Genomic DNA, 25216 nt, shown 5'->3' on the forward strand with positions numbered 1-25216 from the left:
AGTCCATATGACACCAGTGACATGCCAGAGCCATCCACAATGCAGGACTCGCCTTTTTAAAAGGTGGATAATCCTTTGGGAGTCTTCTCAAGAAGTTTTCAAAACTTAAACTAATGTATATACTTCAGACACCATGAAGCTCATCCAGTAAATTCTCCAAGGTGCAGGACACTAGGTTAGGAGAGCTGATTTGCATACATTTCCACCAGAAGCCACTGGAGAGGCTGCTGCTTGCCTTCCCCATTCTCCTCCTCAGACTCAGGGAAGAGTCAACACACTTCTCCAACTGTCCTTGTTTTCAGTTATTTCAAGTTTGGTCCACAGTATTTTGGGAGAAAAAGTTTATTTTCTCCATTTAAGACTCCTAATACAGATTGAAGTTGGCCAGGAATACACAGAGAATTCTATTCAAATCCCCACTGGATGAGTGGAGAACTGGCAGGCTGTTGGTTTCTCTGTGATATGGAGCCACCACCAGGCGGTAGCCATGGCACCCACTCTCCTTTCCCAGGTGACGGAGCCGGCCTTAAGATACCTCTCAACACAACATTCCTCTACCATGGCTGGGACTAATAGTTCAGTGTAACGTGCTTAGGTAGCAGAATGCAAGGCTCTGGGTTTGAGTCCCAGCACAACAAATGCATGCAACAGAATAAACCCCAGAGAGAGGAATCACCCCACGTCCAAGTCAAAGAACTGAAGAGGATGCACCTCGCTCCTTCCAAGTTGCTGTCACTCTGTGGAAATCTATGGCCTAGCCAGGGTGAGAAACTCTGTTTCTATTGTTGGCTTTTCCTACTCTGACAGGTGCTAAGGTAGAAAGGAGCAAACGCTTGGCGACTACTCTGTCGTGGATTACTGTCTCCATCCTGTCCTTCATCACTCACTGTGTTCACTGCAGGCACTGTGAACACAGGCCATCAGAATCCCTGTAGAATCACGATGCCCAATGTTTGTAACCACTCCCCAGCTCTGACAGGACTAGTCTTTTGGGACCCACAAACAAAGCAAGGATTTTTGGCAACTGCTGACCATAGATTACCTGCTCAGATAGAGGCTGCCTGCCCATCAGAAACTTGAAGCTGCAGTACTCACTTGGAACCCAAATCTCAGGTCCCCTTTTATTTGCCTGGGACTACTACTGGTCAAGTGTTGTTACAGATGTAAAAATGATGGTTCAGTACCCATGATCCAGGTGTTATAGCAAACCAGAGGTGCCACTAATTCTCCATGACATTTCCACAGGTCTTGCTGAAGCATGAGCCAAGATCTCACTAATAACCAGATTTGCACTGCCTATAGACTGCTACCTGCTGAAAAGAACAGTCCATTATCCTGAGCCACAAAGCTTAATAGAGAGGGCCCAAGGGCATGTTGGTCCAACATAGCAAACAGTTTCCTAGAAAGTGTGTCAGCAGGGGCCTGGGAATATCCAGCTTAGCCATTGCACACCAAACCCTAAGCACAAGTCCACAGGCCAACTCAAGTACCTCATGCCATCCGCCTGACACGAGGGCTGGCTTACATCCTTCTCCAACCTGGGGACTCTGCCTCTATGTGCTCTCTGTTCTGTGCTGTCACTTCCACAAGGTCTGCACACTCCAAGTCAGGAACAGCTAAGGTTTGTCATAAGGAGTCTTAGGCATATCATCTAGATTAGTGTAATGATGACAAAATACTGTCCAAAAAAAAAAAAAAAAAAAAAAAAAAAAAAGACGGGACTTGTAAAAGGTAAATTTCTGTGTATTCATGCCTAATCTTCCAAAGTGTGTAAACAAATTTTCTACCATCCCTCATCATTTGCACAAATTTGTCAAGTCCAAACGTAATTCCGAATGAGGTAGGTAGTCTCTACTCAGACCATGGTCTCTGAGGTGCCCATCAAGGCCTATGCCATGAAAGCACTAGACTCCCAGGCAGGGAGCGCTGAGGTGGCAGCAGCCCGTGGAGAAGCTCCTCAGTTGGCTATTTTCTCAATCTCATCCAAATCATCTGTGTCCAATCTTTCTATCTTCTTATCTGAGGGGGAAAAGAAAGGACAGGAAGACCACCATGAACTCCTGTGGAAATTCGATAGAATTCACCGAGGACAGCAAGGCAGTCTGGGGAGGCACTCCCTGTGGGACAGTGATGCTTCCTTCTACACACAAGGCAGGCTGCCTGAGCCTGAGCAGCAGGCACCAGGGTCACTGATATCAACTTCCCAGGGAGTCAGGTTCTCCCAGCCTGGTCCCAGGGCACTGATACTCCAGGCCCTGAGCCCCGAAGATGCAGGGACAGAGCCCGCCTTAGGGACCATGGAAACCTCCCTCTCCCACGTCCCCCTCTGAAAAGGAATGCAGGCAGGGCCAACTCAGGGACTCACTAAAATGCTCCTGGATTCTGTTGAGGATATTCATGCTGTGCTTGCTGTCAACCATGTTTACTGCCAGACCCCTCTTGCCAAAGCGGCCCGTGCGTCCAATGCGGTGCAGGTAGGTCTCATTGTCTGGGTTCCCGTCCTTGTCCACAGGAAGGTCAAAATTGATGACCACAGACACTTGTTCAACATCAATACCTGTACACAGGGGTTGGAGGGAGGCAGGCAGGGGACAAAGGAGGGGGCACCATCAGCCACACACCCACTTGCACTGGAGACACGGCTGGGACAGGACACGTCTGCCATGTGGCCACTAAAGAGCACACCACTAAAGAAGGCTTCAGCCTAGGCCAAAGGACACACTCTCCAAGTCAGGGAGCATCTGGAAACCTTCCCACCAAGGCAGGACTGCTGGCTTCCCTTCCACCCAAAGGGAATCACCCTCTCCTAGGAAGGAATGTCCCTCAAACCCTCCCACCTCCATGAGACCATGGACACAAGAACTCTTCCTGCTCACGGGGTCTGCCCCCTCCCCCCCAGCCTGGTGAACGGGTCAGTCTCTGCTCACCACGGGCACACACGTTGGTGGTCACCAGAACCTTCTCTTTGCCTTCTCGGAAGCGCTCAATCACAGCAGCTCTCTGCTCCACCATCATCTCTCCACTCAGCAGCGCCACCTGGTGGCCCTCTTTTGAGAGCTCGGCTGCCAGCCAGCTAGCTGTTTTGCGGGTCTGGAGTGAAAAGAATTGTTTTTAAATGGAGAGACCTGTAAAACAAAAACAAGAACAGAAACAAAGATATCCACAAAAAGGTGGTTGTTGTCGTTAGGAAAGGTGAAGACTAATGAATTCAGCGTGCTGAATTCAGAGGGCTGTCCAGGATTTAAATTTCTCACATGGGGGTTGGGTGAAATATCAAGGCCAAGAGGGTGGACAGAACTAGAGTAAACCAGTGTCTCCTGGACATAACAGGACTACTGCATGCATGATCTCAGAGCAGCTGTAGCTGCCTGAACCAGACCTGTACAAGATCAAACCAGTCAACACTCTGAAATGTTGGAAGCAGGTTTACAGGAGCCACCATGCTTAGCTAAGAGCTACTGATAACTGACAGCTGCTGAGGAGGGGAGGGTGAGTGCTTCTTTAGGGATGTGGTCCCCACGAGCTGACCATACGCCACTGGATGGTGCTACACCTAAATATACAAGCAACACTAAGTGGACTCATCATCGGGTTATAAAAGGAAAAAAAGAGACAGAGAGGACATAAGATTGTAAGGGAGACCTGGGGAGGGGGTCAGGAGAAGGCCTTGGTGGGGAGTAGTGGGACATGAATGTGATCCAAATACACCGTGTGTATGTATGCACCGCTCAAAAAATAGAAACACTTAAAAATGTTTGCCCTAGGCTAGAGAGATGTTTCAGTGATTAAGAACACATAGTGCTCTTGCAGAGGACCTGAGTTCAGTTCCCAGCACCCACATCAGGCAGCTAACAACCACCTATAACTGCAGCTTGAGGGATCTGATGCCTCTAACCTGCAAGTACACATGTACACATAAGCACATATACACACCACAAAACAAAAAAATAAATTTCTTTAAATGTTTCTTGCATGGAATTTTGGTTTTAGTATTCATTTGGATGAACTGCTTAACAACTGTTACTTTTTCATCTGAGACCAACTATCTTCATTTCTAAATAGAACATATCATTAATGTTTAAAACGGGGCTGGAGGGCTGGAAAGATGGTTCAGCAGTTAAGAGCATTGACTGTTCTTCCAGAGGTCCTGAGTTCAAGTCCCAACTTCTTAATGGTGGCTCATAACCATCTATAACATGATCTGATGCCCTCTTCTGGAATGTAAATATATATGCAGACTACTCACATACATTAAAAAAATAAGTTTAAAAAATGTTTTAGAAAGTGTAGCATGTCTGGGAAATGGCTCAGAGTATTTAAAGGGCCTACTGGTACAATCCTGACAACGTGAACACAGATCCCTGGAGCCTGTTTCAGAGTCTGATTCATATGCTTTCAGGCTAGTGAGCGGGAAGTACACAGTGCAGCAGCAAACAGCAGGAAAGACCCTGCCCCAGTGACAAGTACAGGATGAAGAGCCTACACTATGAGTTGTTGCTCTAACCACCTCACGGCACTGTTCCCGTGCACGCAGACATACGATTTACTTATTTATTTATCAGACAAGGTCTCGCTGTTTATCCATGGCTGGCCTTATTTTTTATTTCCTTAAGTTGATTTATGTAGTGTTTGATTGGGAGGGTGGAAATGGACACGAGTATGCCACTGAGCACAGGAGGAGGTAAAGGATAACTTCAGGATTCAGTTCTCAGGCCCCACCATGCAGGTCCTAGGAATTCAATCCAGGTACTGAGGCCTGGCAGCAAGCACCTTGACCCATTGAGTCATTTTGCCAGTCTAAATAGGCAGCTTAATTATTTTTAATTTTATACTTATGTATTAATATGTGTGTATATGTGTGTACGTGTTCATGGCATAGTATACACAGACAACTTATAGGTTTTAGGAATTAAATTCAGATCATCAGTCATCCATTAAATTTCATACATACACCAACACATTTATCATACATACAATGATGATAATAATATTATTAATAATAACAACAATGATAATGATAATAAACATTTGTAGCAGAAAAAAGAATTGTATTGTATCCAGGGCTGGAGAGATGGTTCAGTGGTTGAGAGCACTTGCTGCTCCTCTACAGGACCAGCGTTCAGTTCCCAGCACCCATGCTAGGGGCTCCCCACCACCTCTAACTCCAGCTCCAGTGGGGCCTGACGCCTCGCCTGCTTTCTGTATATATTATGCACAAGATGCATACATAGAGCAAAAATAAAATACAAACTTTTAAATTGTATAAACTGAGCATGGTGGCACATGCTTTCATTCTACCATGAGGCAGAGAAGCAGAGAGGAAGAGAGGCAGAAGCATCTCTGTGAGTTCAAGGCCAATGAGACCGTCTCAAAAAAAAAAAATTATCGGTGGGTGTTTGGTTTTTGTGTTGTTCTGTTTTGGTTCTGTGGTGCTGAGCATGGAATCCAAAGGACCATGTCTGCTATTCAACCATGCTACCACTGAGCTACACTGACAGCTCAGTATTGGGCAATCTCTTTTTTTTAATGAAATCTCTAAGCATAACCAACCAAACTGACTTTAAACTCAAAAACCCAAGGAGACTATTGCCTAGGCAGTGGATGTGGCTCGTGATTTCCCTTCATTGCAGTGCACGAAGTGGGATCTAGACCTCCTGAGCTGGTGGTAGAGAAGGCTACCTCCCCCAGGTGGTAGCGACTCATCAACCTATACACAGCAGGGAAGGGCAGTGCATCTGAGCAGGCCTGGGACAACTACTCACATGACAGAAGATCATGGCTTGGGCGATGGTGATGGCCCCATACAGGTTGCACAGGGCCTGGAACTTCTCCTCTCTGTTATTGCAAAGGACATAATACTGCTTGATGGTGTCCAAAGTCTCCTCTTCACGCTTCAGCTTGATGATGTTGGGGTCTGGGACCACCTTCTGGGCAAACTTCCACACTGAGTCTTCAAAGGTGGCAGAGAACAGCAGCATCTGGCAGTTTCTGGGAAGCATCCTGCAAGTGGAGGCCCAGGCACTTTGCAAGACTCCAAGGTTTTATAGCCAGAAGGAACATTACCTCAGCCTCCCCATTCTGGATGGGCTGTAGCCCCAGCAGGCTGAGTTGGGTAGAGAGCATCCTGGGGAAGGAGGAGCAGACCCAGCATGGCACTGGGGCTGAGTCAGGGTCCCAGGTCTCTCTTCTCAACCCACGCTGGGAGCATGGTGACAGCTGCTGTGCAGATGGCCCACTAGACCAATGCAGTTGCACAGAGCAAAGACCCCACAGATGCAAGAGCAGCTCTGGCAAGTTCCTCCTGCCTCTCGTTCCTACCTCTGGATGCGGATGCTCTGGTCTTGGTGGCCCTGAGTTGCTATCATCACATCAGCCTCGTCCAGAACAAACACCTTGATCTTCTTGGGGTCAATGAACTTCAGCTTGGAGCACCAGTCCAGGACGGTCCCGGGGGTACCAATGACAATCTGCTCACTGACCTTCTGACCTCTTTCCACTGTGGGAAAGATAAGTTTTCTTCAGGTAGGGCAAGGCCAGCTTTCCATTGTGAGATATTTTGAAGCTCCTTTGTATTTAATACTAATGATTTTCTGTTAATATTTTAGGAAAAATTTAAGATGCCACCATAATATCTTTTTTTTTTTAAATAGATTTATTTATTTTATGCATGAGTACACTGTAGCTGTCTTCAGACACACCAGAAGAGGGCATCAGATCCCAATACAGATGGTTGTGAGCCACCATGTGGTTGCTGGGAATTGAACTCAGGACCTCTGGAAGAGCAATTCGTGCTCTTAACTGTGAGCCATCTCTCCAGCCCGCTACCATAATATCTAATGGGCACATAGTTAATCAACTTTAGGATTAATAAAATTCTTTTTAAAATTGTATTATTTTTGTTTTGTTTTTTGTTTTTCTAGACAAGATTTCTCCATGTAGCCCTGGGTGTCCCAGAATTTTCTCTGTAGACCAGGCTGGCCTCGAATTCAAACATCTGTCTGCCCCCGCCTCCGAGTGCTGGGACTAAACAACTGTGCCACCACCGCCTGGTGAATTAATGAAATTATATGTTAAGCTTATAACAAAAAATGATGATTAAAAATAATTTTGAGGAGCCAGAAGGGGGCTGGAGAGATGGCTCACAGTTAAGAGCACTCACTGACCGCTCTCCCAGAGGACCTGAGCTCAATTCCCAGCAACAACATAGTGGCTCACAATTATTTGTAATGGGATCCGATGCCCTCTTCTGGTATGTTTGAGAATAGCTAGTGTACTCATATACTTTAAACAAACAAACAAACAAACAAACAAATAAATAGAGCCAGAAGGTCTGGAGAGATGGCTCAGTGGTTAAGAGTACTGGCAGCTCTTCCAGAGGTCCCAGGTTCAATTCTAAGCACCCACATGGTGGCTCACAACTGTCTATAACTTCAAGGATCTGATATCTTCACACAGACACATATGTAGGCAAAACACTAATGCACATAAAATAAAAATAAATTAAAAAAAAAAAAGGATCCAGAAATAGTAGTAACCCAGAGCGCAGGAGGCTGAAGCAGGGCTGTGAGGGCAAAACCAACCCATACTTCAGCAAAATAAAGAAAATTTTAGGTACAAATGGGCAAGGATAAAGTAGATGTTAGTGTTTTAGGGAATGTTAATTTATTTGGTTGTAACAAAGGCATTATGATTATATAATGTCCATATGAGGTACCTACTAAAAGATTCAGAAAGAATGAATTACAATAAGACATTACTTTTTTTTTTTTTTTTAAAGATTTTTATGCGCCGGGCGGTGGTGGCGCACGTCTTTAATCCCAGCACTTGGGAGGCAGAGGCAGGCGGATTTCTGAGTTCGAGGCCAGCCTGGTCTACAGATTGAGTTCCAGGACAGCCAGGGCTACACAGAGAAATCCTGTCTCGAAAAAAACAAAAAAACAAAAACAAAAAAAAAAAAAAAAAGATTTTTATGCATACAATGTTCTGCCTGCATGTATGTATGCCTGCATACCAGAAGAAGACACCAGATCTCATTATAATTGGTTGTGAGCCACCATGTGGATGCTGGGAATTGAACTCAAGACCTCTGGAAGAACAGCCAGTGTTCTTAACTTTTGAGCCATTTCTCCACCCTGACAATTTACTGCCTGGCATTTAACAAAAACATACAAACATATCAATAAAGAAAGTGTGGCAGATGTTAAGCTTCTGAACCTAGCAAGCGGTATACATGTATTCACTGAACTGTTTTAACTCCTGGATAGGTTTTGAAACTTTTCAGAAATAAAGTCGTTGAATTTGTTTATGATCTAGGCCCCATACGTCTACTCACATTTGTTGCCTCGAACAGCATAAGCTAGCTTCAGTTCAGGATAAAACTTGCCCATCTGCTCAATCACCTTTCCTGTTTGAAGAGCAAGCTCATAGGTTGGAGAGAGGCAGAGACACTAGAGGAAAAATCAGAGTTCGGAATGAGAGCTCTTGACAGCATCTGTTTGGCCAAGGTTCTCCTTAAGAACCAACCCGCTCATCCATCTGAAGCCAAAGGTAAATAAATATATGTAGTATACAGAACTCATCTTTATAAAAAAAACTTTTATGTGCATTTGTATTTTACCTTCATATACGTTTGTGTGAAGGTGTCAGATCCTCTGGAACTGGAATCACAGACAGTTGTGAGCTGCCATGTGGTTGTTGGGAATTGAACCTGAGTCCTCTGGAAAAGCAGCCAGTATTCTTAACTGCTCAGCCATCTCTCCAACCACACCATTTCACTTAAAACTGCAGGGTCATTAGGGGTCAGACTATGGCTAGGTAAAGACACTTGAAAGCAGCGACTGTCAGCTAGGCACCATAAAAACACCTTTAATCCTGTACTAGCTACATGTCTTTCTGTTTCTGGGGAGCAGCTGCACCTTCGGGAAGGAAAGGCTGGAGTTTTGGGTCCATCAAGAGGAGTCAGGAGTAACTGTTAAAAGGATAAAGTATCTGCACTCACTGCACTTGCAGTCAGGAAGCAGAGAGACACAATTGCCAGTGCCTTGCCACTGCACAGCACCTGCCACTCCCTGTAATTCAGTCTGGGATGATGTCATGCACATTCAAGGTTGGTTTGCTTCCTCTAATTAAACTCAATCTCAGAAACACCACACAGACTCAGCAGAGGCATGCAGAGCGCTTAGGGGATTTTAACTGATCAAGATCTGTTATGATCTTTTAACTGTTCTTTAACTGTTCATGATCAAGATTCATTCTCAAATTCCAGTTGAACATTAGTTTTTTGATTGTGTTTTGTTTTGGGAGGAGGGGAGTGTTTGCTTTTCAAGACAGAGTCTCTCAATGTAGCCTGGCTGTCCTCGAACTTGCTCTGTAGACAAGGCTGGCCTCGAAGTCAGAGAACCCCCTGCCTCTGCCTCCCAAGTGCTGGGATTAAACATATTACTGTCTAGCTGAAGATTAGCTTCTTTTCACTTAGAAAATTCTCAGAACTTTCTCTTCTTTTTCTTCCTCTCTTCTTTTCCAGGGCAAGGTCTTGCTATATACATAGATCAATCTGGCCTCCAGATGGCTATGTAGCCCAGGTTAGTCTTAAATTTAAGTTCAACTTGTCTCAGCCTCTCAAATTTGGGGATTGTAGGCATGTACCACCATGCCTGACAGTTGTCAGAACATTCAAACCTATGAGAATAATAACTATGTTTTTTCCTACAAGTAAAAGCACCAAGCTTCTTAGCAATAAGTACTCTAGGACTTGCACACCACAGGCAGTGCAGTAAGCTTTGTGTAGTCCCTGAAAGATTAGCCACTCTACTGCTGTTCAACTTGAGTTCTGGTTTATATATAAAGGAATCAAGTCAGACAGATGCTTATATTCCCAGTACATGAGAAGCTCAGGAGGACTGCTGTGCAATCAGTCAGCCTGAATTACACTGTAAATTTCAGTACAGCTTTAACTACAGAGTGAGGCCTTAAAAGAGGAAGAGGAGGAGGAGACCCTTTTTAAAATAATGATAAAAATTTATTAGTTTATTTAAGATGAACATATAATGAAAATATGAAATGAAATACTATTTAAAGTTTGCAGGAAAATGGATGGAGTGGGGATTCTGCCTATAATGTACATGTGTGCATTCGTGCCTGTGAGTGAACATACATGTGGATACAGTGTAACATTTAGAAAGGTAAATCTTTGATAATGAAAGGGCAGAATCCAAGTACGGAACACATAAGTCATATAAGAGGATATAAAACAGTCTTTTAGTTTTAACTCTGTCATGAATTTTCTTCAGTGTGTTGATAAGGACATAAAGATAAAGCTGGCAGCTGCTATAGTATATAATATAGTGGCACATGTCTTTAATCCCAGCACTCAGGATGCAAAGAGAGGCAGGTGGATCTTTGTGAGTTCAAGACCAACTTGGTCTACATAAGTTTTAGGATAGCCAGGATACATAATAGAGACCCTGTCTCAAAAATAAAACAAAGAGAAAATATGATAATGAAAGTGTGAAGGTGCTGGGTGGTGGTGGCGCACGCCTTTAGTCCCAGCACTTGGGAGGCAGAGGCAGGCAGATTTTTTAGTTTGAGGCTAGTCTGGTCTACAAAATGAGTTCCAGGACAGCCAGGGCTACACAGAGAAACCCTGTCTCGAAAAAACCAAAACCAACCAACCAAACAAACAAAAAAAACCCCCAAAAAACAAAAACAAAAAGTGTGAAGGACCTGAGTTTTATCCCCAGCACCCACACTGTGGCTCACAACTGTCTCTAAACTCCAGTTCCAAGGGATATGACACTTCCTTCTGGCCTCTGTAGGCACCAAGCACACACCTGCATATACATAAATATTCAACATAAAATTTAAAAGAAGAAAGAAATCCAGTGTAAAGGTCTATGCTTCAGAATGATTTTTCTTTCTTTTAATTATTTATTTGTTTTTCTTACACTCCAGATTTTATTCCCCTAGCCTGACTTTTCTAATTACACAGAAATTCACTGAAGAGTTCGGGGCCAGCCTGGTCTACAGAGTGAGTTCCAGGACAGCCAGGGCTACTCAGAGAAACCCTGTCTCGAACCCCCCCCCCCCAAAAAAAATCATTGAAAATTAATTTAACGCCGGGCGGTGGTGGCGCACGCCTTTAATCCCAGCACTTGGGAGGCAGAGGCAGGCGGATTTCTGAGTTCGAGGCCAGCCTGGTCTACAGAGTGAGTTCCAGGACAGCCAGGGCTACACAGAGAAACCCTGTCTCAAAAAACCAAAAAAAAAAAAAAAAAAAAAAAAAAAAAAAAAAAAAAAAAAAAAAAAAAAAAAAAATCAATTTAACTTTGGGTTTGGCTAGTCTCACTGCATAATATTTTTTACCTGAAAGTTCTTTCAATAAAAGATTTTTTATTATATACTTTTTTAATTTTTGAGATTATACTTTTCCCTCTTCCATTTCCTCTCTCCAAACTTTCCCGCACACCCCACTCCTGCTCGCTTTCAAACTCATTCTTTTTTTTCTTTAACTGTTGTTAAATGTATGTGTTCCTGTGTGTCTGTATGTGTGCATGTTTAGGTACGTTCCTAAACCTGTTCAGTCCAGTTACTTGTATGTATACATTTCAGGACTGACCATTCAAAAAGAAAGAAAAAAAAAGACAGGGTCTCACTCTGTAGCCCAAGCTAGCCTAGAACTTACTACATAGCATATGCTACCCTCAAACTCTCCTGCCCCTGCCTACCCTTTACTGGGATTACAAGTGTAAATAACCTTGACTACCCACAGCTTTCGGTCCAGAAACAGTATCATCCCCTTAGACTGTATGTTAGTAGGAAACCAATCCCTGACTCCCCAATGCCCTTACCTGGGGATAGTTGTTTGCAGGCTCTACTTGGCTGAGCATGGCCAACACAAAGGCAGCTGTTTTACCAGTCCCCGACTGAGACTGGGCAATCAAATTCTGTGGGCTGCATGAAAAAGAAAATGTTTAGGAGCTTCAATTCATTGTGGTTTGAATGAAAATGGCTCCCATAGTTCCACAGGGAGTGGCACTATTAGGAGGTGTGACTTTGGTGGAGGAAGTGTGTCACTGGGGGTGGGCTTTGAGGTCTCAAGCCAGACCCAGTGTCTGTCCGTTTCTGTCTCTGTCTCTCTCCTTGTTGCCTACTGACCTGGATGGTAGAACTCTATCAGCTACCTCGCCATGTCTGCCTGCATGCTGCCATGCTTCGATGATAATGGTCTAAACCTCTAAACTGTAAGCCAGCCCCAAGTAAATGTTTTCCTTCAGAAGAGTTGCCATGGTCATAGTGTCTCATCACAGCAATAGAAACCGTAACTAGACAACTATCAAATAAGTTTTCAAAGGGCTGGAAAGATGGCTCAGTGGTTAGGAACACTTGTTTCTCTTGCCGAGGTTCTGAATTTGATTCTCAACACCCACATGGTGGTTCACAGTTGTCTGTAACTCCAGTTGCAGGGGATCTGATACTTTCTTCTGACATCCTTGAACATCAGGTATGCAGGAGATACACACAGGCAAAATGCTTTCACAGAAATTTTAAAAAGTTTTTCAAAAATAAAAGTAAATAAAGCTTAAAATGGGTTTTAAAATTTTATTTACAAAAGGAGACCTTGGCTTCTATAGCAGAGTTAAACTTGATAGCTTCACACGTGCAGAGTAACACAGAGATTCGTGGTGGGATTTTTAAGCATTCTATCTTTACCTATAGTTAAAGCAGCCAGTGATTTCAATAAAATGTGACTTGTGTCATAAGCTCAAAAACTAATCAAGCCTTACTTCACCCAGATTCTTATATTAGTATGTGCACATATATACATGTATGTACACATATGTGCACAGGAAGTGCAGAAGTTGATATCAGGTATTTTCCTAGTTTGCTTTCTACTGCTGTGGTAAAGACTATAGCTAAAAGCAACTTGGGAAACAAGGGCTTATCTTGCTTATGCTTCCCAGGTCACAGACCATCATGGAAGGAAGTCAAGACAGGAGCCTGGAGGCAGGAACTGAAGCACACAGACTGAAGGAGTGCTGCTTAGTGCCTTGCTCTCCATGGCTTACTCAGCTTCTTCTTGATTTTTTTCTTCCTTTTGAGACTGGGTTTCACTGGTGAGTCCTGGCTGTAGAGAAAGCTAGCCTCAAACTCACAGAGACCCACTTAACTCTGCCTCCTGAGTGATGAGAGTAAAGGAGTGTGCCACCACCTCCCGGCTCAGTTTACTTCTTTATACAATCCAGAATCGCATGCCCAGGGTGGTGCCACCCATTGGCTTGGGCTCTGTCACATCAATCATTAAAAAGAACAAGTCCCCTCAGACAGACTTGTCTATAGGCCTAGCTGACGGAGCCATTTTCTCAGCTAAGCTTCCCTTTCTCCAGACGATCCAAGCCTATGTGAAGCTCAGAAAGAAGCTAATCAGCATAGATTATCTTCCTCAGTAGCTTTCTGTTTTTATTTTTTGAGACAGTGTCTTTCACTAAACCTGGAGCTCTCTAATTTGGCTAAACTGGTCAGCATGGATTCCCCTGCCCTTCCCCCTATAAGCATGAAGACAGAATACAAGCATGGGTAACTGCTACACCTAGCCTTTTATGTATATGCTAAGGATCCAAACTCAGGTCCTCATATGCGCATAGCAAACTTACCCAATGAGCCATCTCTCTCCAGTTCCTCATTCAGATCTTTTAATGTCCATTAAAGTTCTTCCTGATCTGGTTCCTTGGTATCTCTCAGCGCACATCTCTGTCTATCTTTCCCAGTCTCCCCCATCTAAAACCACAACAGTCATCATGTAGCTCTGCCCCTCTTAGGGCTTCTGCACTAGCTATACTTTGCCTGAAACAATCGTATCTCCTCTCCTTCCTAGAAAGACTCAGGTGTTATCAACCTAAAACTCGAAAAAGCCCTTACAAGGTGTAACCTAGCTTAAAACACCTTAAAACACAAGACCAGGGGTTCAAGTGGCAAGGTCTTTGCAAAGAATGGCAAGTACCAAGTTCAGTTCCTTGAAGGTAGCAGGATGAAGGCGCTAACATAGCCCGAGAAGCAGTCATAGAAAAGAAATGAAAAAACACAAGGCTTTCAGACATAAACAAAAGGTGTGTGTATGTAAATATATCAAAGTACTACATCAAATGCATGTATGGAAATATCATAACAAAACTCACTATTTTGTCAATTAATACAGGAGAAGACAGGGCCGGGCAGTGGTGCACGCCTTTAATCCCAGCACTTGAGAGGCAGAGGCAGGTGGATTTCTGAGTTCGAGGCTAGCCTGGTCTACAGAGTGAGTTCCAGGACAGCCAAGGCTACAAAGAGAAACCCTGTCTCAAAAAAAAAAAAACAAAAACAAAAACAAAAAAACCTTGAGAAAATATAAGTCAAGACCAGGGAAGTGTCATCACAAGCAAAAATAAGGAATTTGGGGAACTGGGGATGTGACTTAATTGGCAGCCTGTTTGCCTAGCATGCAGGAAACCTTAGGTTTGACACCAATCATTGCATAAACTTGGCATGACTGTGCATGCCTATAATCCTAACACTTGGGACATGAAGGCAGGAGGATCAGAATTTCAAAATCATCATCTCTGGAGATGGTTCAGCATTTACAAATGCTTGCTGCTTTTCTAGAGGATACCAATTTGGTTCCCAGTGCCGTCAATAGGCTAACAACCACCTGTAATTCCCACTCTAAGGGATGTAACTCCCCCTCTCCTGACCTCTAAGGGTACCTGTATGCATGTAGCATACACTCAAGCAGATACATTAAAAAAGAAAAGAGTCGGGCTGGAGAGATGGTTCAGCGGTCAAAAGCAATGATTGCTCTTCCAGAGGTTCTGAGTTCAATTCACAGCAACCACATGGTGGGTCACAACTTCAGTAATGAGATCCTATGTCTGAAGACAGTGATGGTGTACCCACATACACAAAATTAATAAATCTTTAAAAAAAAGAAAAAAGAAAGAAAAAGAAAAAAATCATCTTCAACAACGTAAGAGAATTTGAGGCCAGCCTGGGCTATACTGAGATTCTGTCTCAAAACAACACTATTACTATCTCCAAAATCAACCTCATACTCTACGAAAAGCAAGCAAAAAACATCAGAAAGATCTATTTATGAGTAGACAGATACATGAGAAGAAGAAGAAAATGCTAGTGGTAGAATCTAGGCTGTAGGCATATGGACATTTCCCTATAAAGTCCTTTCTAGTTCACGGAATGTTGGGGGCTGACTCCCAGCAGAAAGCGGCTATCATCTTTGCAGCCATCTTGAGCCATACACACTAACAAGAGACTTGTTTTCAACAGCCTACAATAGCTAAGCACACTCTGATAAACATCTTGTTTATCCCACATAGCTTGTTTTGCTGTTTAGTGCCCCTAGCTGCAAGGCACATGTGGTAAAGAGTCTTCAGCTGTGTGCCCCTGCTTGTCTACGACTACAAGGCACGTGGTGAAGTGTATAAATACCTAGGATTTTCCTTTTTAGTAAACGAGAAGCAAGACTTGGTCACACACTCTGGCTTGTCTTCATTCTTCCAGTCTCTTCCCTTCCATCCCCTCTCTCTCTTGCTAGACCCTGACCCTCGGACCGGAGCAGCAGCTCGGGTGGGACACAGTGGCCCCCAAGCTGGGCAGTGTGGGCCTCAATAACTGAACATGGGAAGCCTTTCCTAACAATATGTTCAGCTTACAAATAACAACTGAGAACTGGCAAAATGGCTCAATGGGTAAGGGTGCTTGCTGCCAAGCCTGATGACCTGAGTTTGATTTTTCTGGGAACCTTATGGTAGAAGTTGAGAACTGTCTCCCTCCATATGTCCTCGAATCTCCATACACATATCATGGTACATACCATGGCGCATACATGTGCACATGCACACACAAAATAAGTGCAAGGAAATTCTTTTTTAAAAGCCAGACAAATAGTTGGTAGGCATTTAAAAAAAAAAAAAAATTGGTGAAGCTGGCCTTTACTTCACTTTATAGCTTGAGGAGACGTTTAACTTTTCATCCTCTTGCCTCAGCTTCCTAAATATCTGAGATTATAGGCATAAATAGGCTTAAATTCTTTAAAAACATTTTAAAATAAAAAATGAAAGATGTAGTTATATTGAATTACATACGGTTCAGCAAGCATCAAAGGCAATGCATTTTCTTGTATTTTGGAAGGGCGGTTGAAACCCATAGCATAGACTCCCTGGAGAAGCTGTGGTTTCCTGAAAAAGCCATTAAAGATAAGAGTCACTGAGACTGTGGAACACAGCATTTCACTGATACACACAGGATGTAGCTGAGAACACCTAAACACTGAAGTCTTTACATAACACTCAAAGCAGCTACATGCATGTTATTATTAATCTCATGTATGTAAACATAATGCTGTGTGAAAAATGTGTAGCCAGCCCATGGTCTCTGTCTGAATGCAAGTACGAAACTACTCACAGGCGAAGCTCTTCGAAGGACTTCACTGAGTAGAGCGGAGAGCTTGGGTCCCTCTGCAGGACTTCCACTTGGTTGGTGTTATCCACAAGATTGCTTCTGATCAGCTTGTTGAGTAAGGATTGAGCAGCTCTGTCCTCTGTCAGGAAGAGAAAGCACGAGAGGTTTTAACAGTTCATGAATTTGCCAGTGATGGTGGCACACGAGGCAGGTGGATGTCTCATGAGTTTGAGGCCAACTACAGAGAGTTCCAGGACAGCCAGGGCTACACAGAGAAACCCTGTCTCAAAAAAAAAAAGTCCAGGAATTTAACAGTCAATAAGTAATTTAAGTAATAACATATGTGAACTAGAGTTCTTCATACAAATAAATACCTCAAGTGGAATATTTAAAATATAATAAAAAATGGAAAATTTCTCTGAATTATAACCATCAATAATTCTTTTACATAGTGAGTAAACTGAACTTTTATCCTAGCACTGTGATGCCTATTCAATGTCACCTCAGTTTGTAGCGGGAAATTTTCCCCTCAAGTTGGAAGGAGAAAGGAGAGGAAGAGGAAAGAAGGAAGAAGGGAGAGGGAGAGATGAGAGAGGGAACATGGAAGCGGATATGCACGTGTCTCTAGCAGTCTAAGGTAGTTGGTATATCTAGGTTGGGTATCAGGTTACACCTCTGATTGTGTGGGCATCTTGTTATTGAGCATTAACAAACATAAAGCTTCTGGATAATCTAAGCATTAGCGTCTCATTCATACCAGGTACCGCATGGATGGCGGGATGGTCTGGGCTCAGCCCAGCCTTGTGGAGACAGCATGGAAGATTGGCAGAGCCATCTAGTGACCACAGGCCTTGTCTAGTCGGCAAGAGGCAAGATGGCAGCTAACTGAGAACAAGCCATATATATTGGGGTGCGCCGTTTTAAATATCTCCCGATACACCAGTTGAGTCTAAAAGTAAAGCTTCACACTGGCGAGCAGACAAGAGGGTACCTAGGACCTGCTTGCTAGCCAGCAGTCTGGCTTAATCAGTGAGTGAGTTCCGGGTTCAGTGAGACACCATTTCAAAATATAAGGTGGAAAGGCCAGTCATGATCTCAGCACTAAGATGACAGAGCCAGGGGCTGGAGAGATGGCTCAGTGGTTAAGAGGACTGACTGCCCTTCCAAAGGTCCTGAGTTCAATTCCCAGCAACCACATGGTGGCTCACAACCATCTGTAATGGGATCTGATGACCTGACCTCTTCTGGTGTGTCTGAAAATAGCTACAGTGTACTCACCTACATAAAATAAATAAATAAAATCTTAAAAAAAAAAAAAAAAAAGTGCAAAAGAAGGTAGAAAGTGATTGAAGAAGATACCTGTAGTTAATCTCTGGTCTACCCCCATATCCACACACCTACCCCGAAACCCTCACCCCATACCCAGACCCACACCCATCCACACTCCCACACCCCTACTCTCACCCACACATACCCACACCCTCAAACACCCATCCCCAGGCCTTCACAGGTCCCCACCCACACATGGCGCATGCCATCAATCCCAGCACTCAGGATAGAAGAAAGAAAACTACCATAAAGTTCAAGGCTAACTCAACTGCACAGAGTTCTAGGCAAGGAATACACAGTCTTGTCTGAAAAAAAACTTAATAAGTCAGTATGAATAAGGCCTCTATAAACTTTTTCCTAGAACATGGAAACTCGTAACTTAAACGCTGTTACCTTTCTCATCTTCCTCTGTCTTCTCTGCATTAGCATTGGTCTTAACAACAGCACCTTGATCACATACAAAATAGAAATGTCATTCAAAATGTTATCCCATGTCTAGCAACCAAGACAATTCTAATTCTAGGGGGAGAAATTATCAAATGTTTGCAGCAAAACAAATGAGGAAACCAAGCCACTACTAAAACTATTTTCTCTACATAAAGCTTAGAGATACCATCTGTGATTATTTCCAGATCCCCTTGTCCTAGTTTAAAAACAATTGCATACTTCTGTCACAACAGTGACATTTCTGAAATACAGAATGATAACTATAATTGCATTAATTAGAAAGCATCTTTTTGCTCAATAAAATATCTATAATCATGTCAATGTGAATGCCATAAAATTCCATGTAGTAAATTATTGACTAATAGAAATATATATGTAAGCAACATTGCAATTCTGGAAAAATATACACAAGATTGTGTTTTAAGAATAAGGTAATTACCACTGCCCTGATCGATCGATCTTTCTTCTCTCTCTTCTTTCTTTCTTTTTTTCTTTCTTTCTTCCTTTCTTCCTTCCTTCCTTTCTTTTTTCTTTCTTTCAGTGGTTCTGGGGAACCTACCACCTTGTTTGTGTACCAGGGTAAGCACTTTACCATTAAGCTAAAGCCCCACTCCTCCATCTTACACTTTTTAACATATATAAATTCAGGATGCTATTTAGAACATAAAAACTGACAAGTTACTCAAACTTTATGTATCTCACCCCAAACTGAAGATGAAAAACAGTTTTTAAAAAATCATCTCTGGCCAGGCAGTGGTGGCACACGCCTTTAAACCCAGCACTTGGGAGGCAAAGGCAGAGGCAGGCGGATTTCCTGAGTTTGAGGCCAGCCTGGTCTACAGAATGAGTTCCAGGACAACCAGGACTACATAGAGAAACCCTGTCTCCAAAAAACAAACAAACAAACAAACAAAAGTAAAAAAACAAAAAAAAATCATCTCTGTTAATTTACATGCTAGCTAGGTAGTCATTCTATTAAACATTCTTTAACTAAACAAGCTAGTATATTGATACCCAAGTCAAACAAATATCAGTATTCACTAGTCCTTTGTCTAGTATAAATGCACTAATTATCCAGGTAGTTGCCCCATCAATATAGAAATACAAAAGAAAAATTACATTTGTTTATAAACTAACTTTAGCTACTCACCATTGGCATCTGGTTTGATTTTCTCCTCCTTAAGATGCAAGTTGCTCAACTACATGTGGGGGGAACAGAAAGTGTCAGCAAAGTCACATAAAACCTTTGAATCAACAGAGCCTCCCAAACTAGAGTAGGAGAGCTACCCTCAAGACCTACTCCCTAGGTACACTCAGTAAAATGATGCATTAGGTTGTTCTGCTGGGTTCCTTTTGCTGCCAAATGGGTGAAAGAGAATAACAAAATTTCCCCTAAATACAGTAATAGGAAAGAAAAAAAATTGGAATGACATAGTAGCCCCAAACTCGGATTTCCTAATTACAACTTCTAGGCAGAATTATAATTTGTAAGTTTCCTTAATGCTTTGATTTACAAAGACTTTCTCAGTGAGATTTCATCAGAGCTGTCACTTTCTCAAGTCCTGAAAGGCAAGAAATGTGAAGACTGAACAATCGCAGTCTCCTTTAGACAGCCAACAGTGGACAGAAGGACCATGGGCAGAGTGTCATCGATACAACTAGTTATGTCTGGTTAGGTCTGACCAGATCACAACTACATGCAGCCTCAAGTTCAAGCTGCCTCGGGCTGCAGTCTGACAGTTTAACTGGACACATCTTGGAGCACTGCAATACAAGACATAACCAAACTTGTCCACGCCAGGCAGAGGTGGGACAATAAAGAAGAAACAGATCAGAGAAATGTTTCAAGGCAAGAATTATTATCAGGACTTTGTCTAACAGTATAAATTTAGAAATCTACCCATGAGAATGTAAGTATCTTAATGGCAGGGACTATCCGCATCCAGCACAAAGCAGTTAGACTAATCATGAAATATTAAATGAAGACTCAGCTATCATCTAGTAATGGGTAAAAAGAATAGAAAATCATTACAAAGAAATGGTTATTTCTTAAACCACAGAAAGGTTCTTTCTGTCTTTTCTCTAAGTCCAAAAGCAAAAACAAAACAAAACAAAACAAAACAAAACAAAAAAAGGTGAATGGAGTTAGGAAGGCAGGAAAGAAAAAAGTTGTTGAATGGGTGGTTAGCTGCAGATGGAGGAACCCCATTTGTCTTCATGGAAACTAAAATAAAATCTATAATCTGTCTGCTTTAGTGTTCCCAAGCAGCAGAGAGGAACATATGGGAGAGAGTAGACAAAGGAAATTAGAGGGATTAGTAGAAAGGATAAACATGTAAAAATACTTCATTCATTCTGGGGATCAAGAACGTGTTAACTGACCATAAGCGCGAAGCCTCTGTGTGGTGCAGAAGGCACTTCACACACTGAGGCCATCGCTAAAGCGCTCCCCAGTATGCTACCAGGAACATGGTCTAATTCTAGTACTCAGGGACCTTTAAAAAGAGAGCTACTGGGGAAGCACTGAAGGCACTGAAGGAGATTGTAACCCCATAGGAAGAACAACAGCATCAACTAACCAGAGCACCCAGAGTTCTCAGAGACTAAACCACCAACCAAAGAATACACATGGAGGGACCCATGATTCCAGATACATATGTAGCAGAGGATGGCCTTATCTGACATCAGTGGGAGGGATGGCCCTTGGTCCTGTGGAAGTTTGAAGCCCCAGAGCAGGGGGATGCTAGAGTGGTGAGACGGGAGTGGGTGAATGTGTGGAGGAGCACCCTCATAGAGGCAAGGGGAGGGGAAAGAGGGGAAGGGGGATGAAAGGATTTGTAGAGGGATAACCAGGAAGGGGGATATCATTTGAAATGTAAACGAATAAAGTGATTAATGAGGAGAGAGGGGGAGAAAGAGAGAGAGAGAAGAGAGAGAGAGCGAGCTATTGAGCCAGGTGTGGGAAAACACATCTTCAGTGATTCAGGGAGGTACCTGTTGAATCACAGGTGTGGGCCACGTAGCTTGGGCTACATGAGACCTTGTGTCTAGACAAAGGAAAGAAGAGACTTTAAAGAGAAAGAAGGAATCCCTCAGAATGAGACTGAAAGCAAATCTGCTGTTTTCCCTTCACCTCACAAAACGTGCTCTAACCTCGGAGTGGCCCATCAGTTTGAATGAGACTAAAGGTTATGACAGAAACAGTTGTTAGGATGCTAATGCATCTGGACATCTTGATATACAGACTGACAGCACAGAGCTAGTGAGTGGACTGCTAATAAATACAGAAACCACAAAGCAATTAAACACTCCAAGAAAAGTAAGTTTTATAGAGTAAGTAAGGGGACTGCCCAGAAGACTCAGTAAGTCTTGCTCCCACACCCGAAGACTGGTGCTCAATCCCCAGGACCCACATGGAACAAGGAAAGAACCAACTCCTGCAGCTGTCTTCTAGCCCTCACACACGTGTCACAGCAAGATCCCTCCCCTCACACCACAAAAGCCAGATGAATATAATTTAAAAAATTTAATGTGCCAAGGCTACACAGAGAAACCCTGTCTCAAAAAACAAAACAAAACAAAATACTAATAATGTGCTGGGCGTGGTGATATACACTTTTAGTCCCAGCACTTGGGAGGCAGAGGCAGGTGTCTATGAGTTTGAGGCCAGCCTGGTCTACAGAGCAAGTTTCAGGACAGCCAGGGCTACACAAAGAAACCCTGCCCCCCCAAAACAAACAAACAAACAAACAAACAAACAAAAACCCACCACATTTTTTTTTAGCAAGCAGGGCATAGTGGTGCAGACCTGTAATGCCACTGCCCAGGAAATAAGAGGTAGAAGATCAGGAGTTCCAGTCCACCCTGATTGATAGATAGATAGATAGACAGACAGACAGACAGACAGGGCAAGGTCCTATCTCAAAAAAAAAAAAAAAAAAAAGCTGGGTGTGGGTAGAGCACAGATTTGATCCCAACACTCAGGAGACAGGATGATCCCCTCTGAGTTTGAGGCCAGTCTGGTCTATAAAGAAAGTTCCAGAATAGCTGGGGCTGTTACACAAAGAAATCCTGTCTCAAAAAAACAAAAAATAAAAAAATATAAATAAAAATAACTCCTCAATGCACAAAGCTCAAAATACTATTTTTTTAAACTAAGCTTTGTGCCAAAACGAATCTTTACTTCTTTGTTGTATTTGGTTTTTTGTTTTGTTTTGTTTTTGCAGCAAGATCACTATGCAGCTCAGGCTAGCTTGGTACTTGAGTTGGCCCTCCTGTCTAAGCCTCCAAGAGATAGGATGAGAGGTGCCATGCCATAGTGTCAGGTTCAAACCTTTACTTTTTCAAAGTAAAAAAAAAAAAAAAAAAAACGAACAAAGTCCTAATTCTTGGAAAATTTAAGACATATATATTAAGAGTTAGGTTCAAAGTTATACTGGAACTCAGAATGTTTGTAAGTTAACTCCATATTTAACTCGTATCTTGTTATTATGTATCAGGTTCAGAAAACTAGTTAAGCCAACCAAAAGATTTACTGACAGACTCAGTCAGTCATTCACTACCAATAACCAAGTTGGAGAACTCATAAATATGAGTAAGACAACCTCCCTGAGCCCAAGAAACTCAGATCTGAAGACACAGATTACCATCCGAGTTTGTGGGTGCAATCGCAGCCCTGATTCCAGGAAGACAGGCAGGTAGCTGAGCACTATGGGGAACAGAGCATCCAACTTGAGTTTACACAAGGTGTTAGGGGTTGGGTAACCAAAGACAGCTCTGGGTCCAGGCCCCACGCCGCCAGGGTCATCTGCCCAGTTCCAAGCAACCTAAGAACTGTCCTTCCAAGGGACCGATACCCTGACGGGCACTAGACCCTGGTCCTCCAGCGGTTGGTGACAACTCACAGACTCAGCTGCGGCTTCCTGCTCGTCCACTGCTAGGGCCCAAGAATCCGTGGCCATGGTCCCCGGTGTCGGGGCAGCGATGGCAGGCTTGCCCGCTTGGGCGGTGCGACCGCGGACTCAGGTGGGTCGCAGAGAGGTCCAGCACCGCCCCGGGGGAAATCAATCACCGGAAACGGCGCGCCACGGTGTCGTCAGAGTCGCGTCAGCTCCGCGCCACTACAGTCCTCTTCGGGCTCCCACCCCTCACCCTTTGCTGCAAATCGCCCGACAACCCAACTGAGGTAGCTAGCTCTTGGACCAAAGGCGAAAAATCACATTCACGACCCAGCATGGTGGCATAGATGGCCCTCGTATAACTATTACAGTCACAATACAAAAGCAAGTGTTTTAACATTTCAGGATGTTTAAATTGCCTCATTGTAAAACTGCATTACCGGACTTTTAGCTACAGTCAAAATAGTATTTGTTCTTTTCAATTTAATAAGATGTCTAAGGATTGGCAATCAGTCCCGTGAAACAAAGGGTTAAGTGCTCAATGCTATGCCCCAAATTGAGTTTTGAAACACCAAAGGAAGGTGCCAAGGAAAATTCTTGGTAGAGTATCAGAGACCAGAAAGAGAAAGCTGTTTGTTCAATCAAACCAATTTACTTCCTGAAGTAAATGCCAAGAGCAGTTTAATAACAAAACACATGACTTTTGCAGTTACCTATGCTTTCTCCAGATGGCCAGCTCTCCTCTCCTATGTAAAGGTTTGTCGTTGGCATTTTATTTAATTACCTTTGGATGAATATTTTAAAGATTTAGTCATTTAATTTTATGTGTATGAGTGTTTTGCTTGCATGTCTATGTGCACCACATGTCTCTGGTACCTAGTCAGAAGAGGGTGTTGGATATCCTGAAGTGGAGTTACAGAACCCAGGTCCTCTGCAAGAGTTTAAGCACTCTTAAACTCTGAGCCATCTCTCCAGCCTTAATTTTGGGTAACTTTAAAAAGGAGGAAATAGCTCTAGTTTTAGAACAGAAAAACAAAGGCGGAAGGAAATGCCTGCTTCCCCCTAACGGGGATAAATAGGCCTTTATCCCATGTATTCCATAGAAAGAAACTGAGCATCTTCCTGCAACTATGAAAACATTTTACTAATATTTCATGATAATAAATTAACCACAAGAAATGGTGAGTAGGTAAGGCTGGGGTGGAGGCAGGGGCAAGCCAAGGCCATGATCATATTTTAAGTCAGAAGAAATCCCGGGGAAAATCAGCTAAAAAAATTAGGTTATTTGTATTTTTCCAGAATACAGAAGGTTAAATCCACACAAATACTAAGTTATGCAAGATGCAATACAGTAGAATAGGTTCCACTTGTTCCAGAAAAACAAACCAAACTCACACAGGTGTGTACACAGTATTAAAGTCATCAGAAATACAACTAACAGGGACTCACAATCATCAGCCTGCCTCAGCCGTCGGATTGCAAGCATGAACCATCACCACCATCTGCAATTTCATTTTAGCCTCTGAAATTAATTTCCTCGTGCTCTTTTGAGACAGAATCTCATTAAACAAACAAACCTGTAATCCCAGTGATAAGCTGGAAGCAGAAGACTAAGGACTTGGAAATCAACAAGACCTTTGTCCTGGAACTCACTCTGCAGACCAGGCTGGCCTCAAACTCACAGAGATCCACCTGCCTCTGCCTCCTGAGTGATAGGATTAAAGGTGTGCACCATCACCACCAGGTTGAAAAGAAAAACAAAAATCAAAACTAAACAAAACACACCTGGTAAAGTAAGCCATTCTAAATAGGCCCAGCACTCAGGAAGCTCAGGTGGATCTCTATGATTGAGGCCAGCCTGGTAGACATAGTTCCATACTATCCATGACGAAAAACAGTGAGACCCTGTCTCAAAAACAACAACAACAAAAAAAAACCAAACAAAACCAAAAACAAAGCCCCACCAAATTTTACTTCAGATAAACAACAAAGGAAATAACATCAAATACCTCAATTTCTAGGGGATGGAAGGGGGGTTAAAGAGTTGGAAAACCAGTGTGACCAGACTGCTATGACCCTTTATGAAATTGCCAAAA

At 43.1% G+C, this 25216-nt stretch overlaps 1 protein-coding gene across 1 annotated transcript; it reads right to left on the reverse strand.

The window, feature by feature from the left end:
* Positions 1 to 1722: 1722 nt before the first annotated feature.
* On the reverse strand, positions 1723 to 23383 carry LOC117723146 (ATP-dependent RNA helicase DDX19B). Its single transcript, XM_034522590.1, has 12 exons — positions 23127 to 23383; positions 19373 to 19421; positions 18169 to 18222; positions 16450 to 16585; positions 16131 to 16223; positions 11847 to 11949; positions 8333 to 8447; positions 6319 to 6496; positions 5763 to 6000; positions 2928 to 3090; positions 2366 to 2557; positions 1723 to 2019 (listed from the first exon to the last, which is right to left on the reverse strand). Exons 1-12 carry the CDS (start codon positions 23181 to 23183, stop codon positions 1958 to 1960), a joined length of 1440 nt encoding a protein of 479 aa, XP_034378481.1. The 5' UTR covers positions 23184 to 23383; the 3' UTR covers positions 1723 to 1957.
* Positions 23384 to 25216: the final 1833 nt, after the last annotated feature.

The sequence above is a fragment of the Arvicanthis niloticus genome, chromosome 18 (assembly GCF_011762505.2).
Source record: "Arvicanthis niloticus isolate mArvNil1 chromosome 18, mArvNil1.pat.X, whole genome shotgun sequence".
In the NCBI taxonomy this organism is placed as follows: domain Eukaryota; kingdom Metazoa; phylum Chordata; class Mammalia; order Rodentia; family Muridae; genus Arvicanthis; species Arvicanthis niloticus.

Bases quoted from the DNA above. Each gene is read 5' to 3' on its own strand.
- LOC117723146 (XM_034522590.1), bottom strand. From the start codon at position 23,183: ATGGCCACGGATTCTTGGGCCCTAGCAGTGGACGAGCAGGAAGCCGCA. The intron at 3,091-5,762 runs GTGAGTAGTTGT...TTTTCACTCCAG, and splicing joins AAGCCATGATCTTCTGTCAT to ACCCGCAAAACAGCTAGCTG. The intron at 2,020-2,365 runs GTGAGTCCCTGA...TTTCCCCCTCAG, and splicing joins CAGAATCCAGGAGCATTTTA to ATAAGAAGATAGAAAGATTG.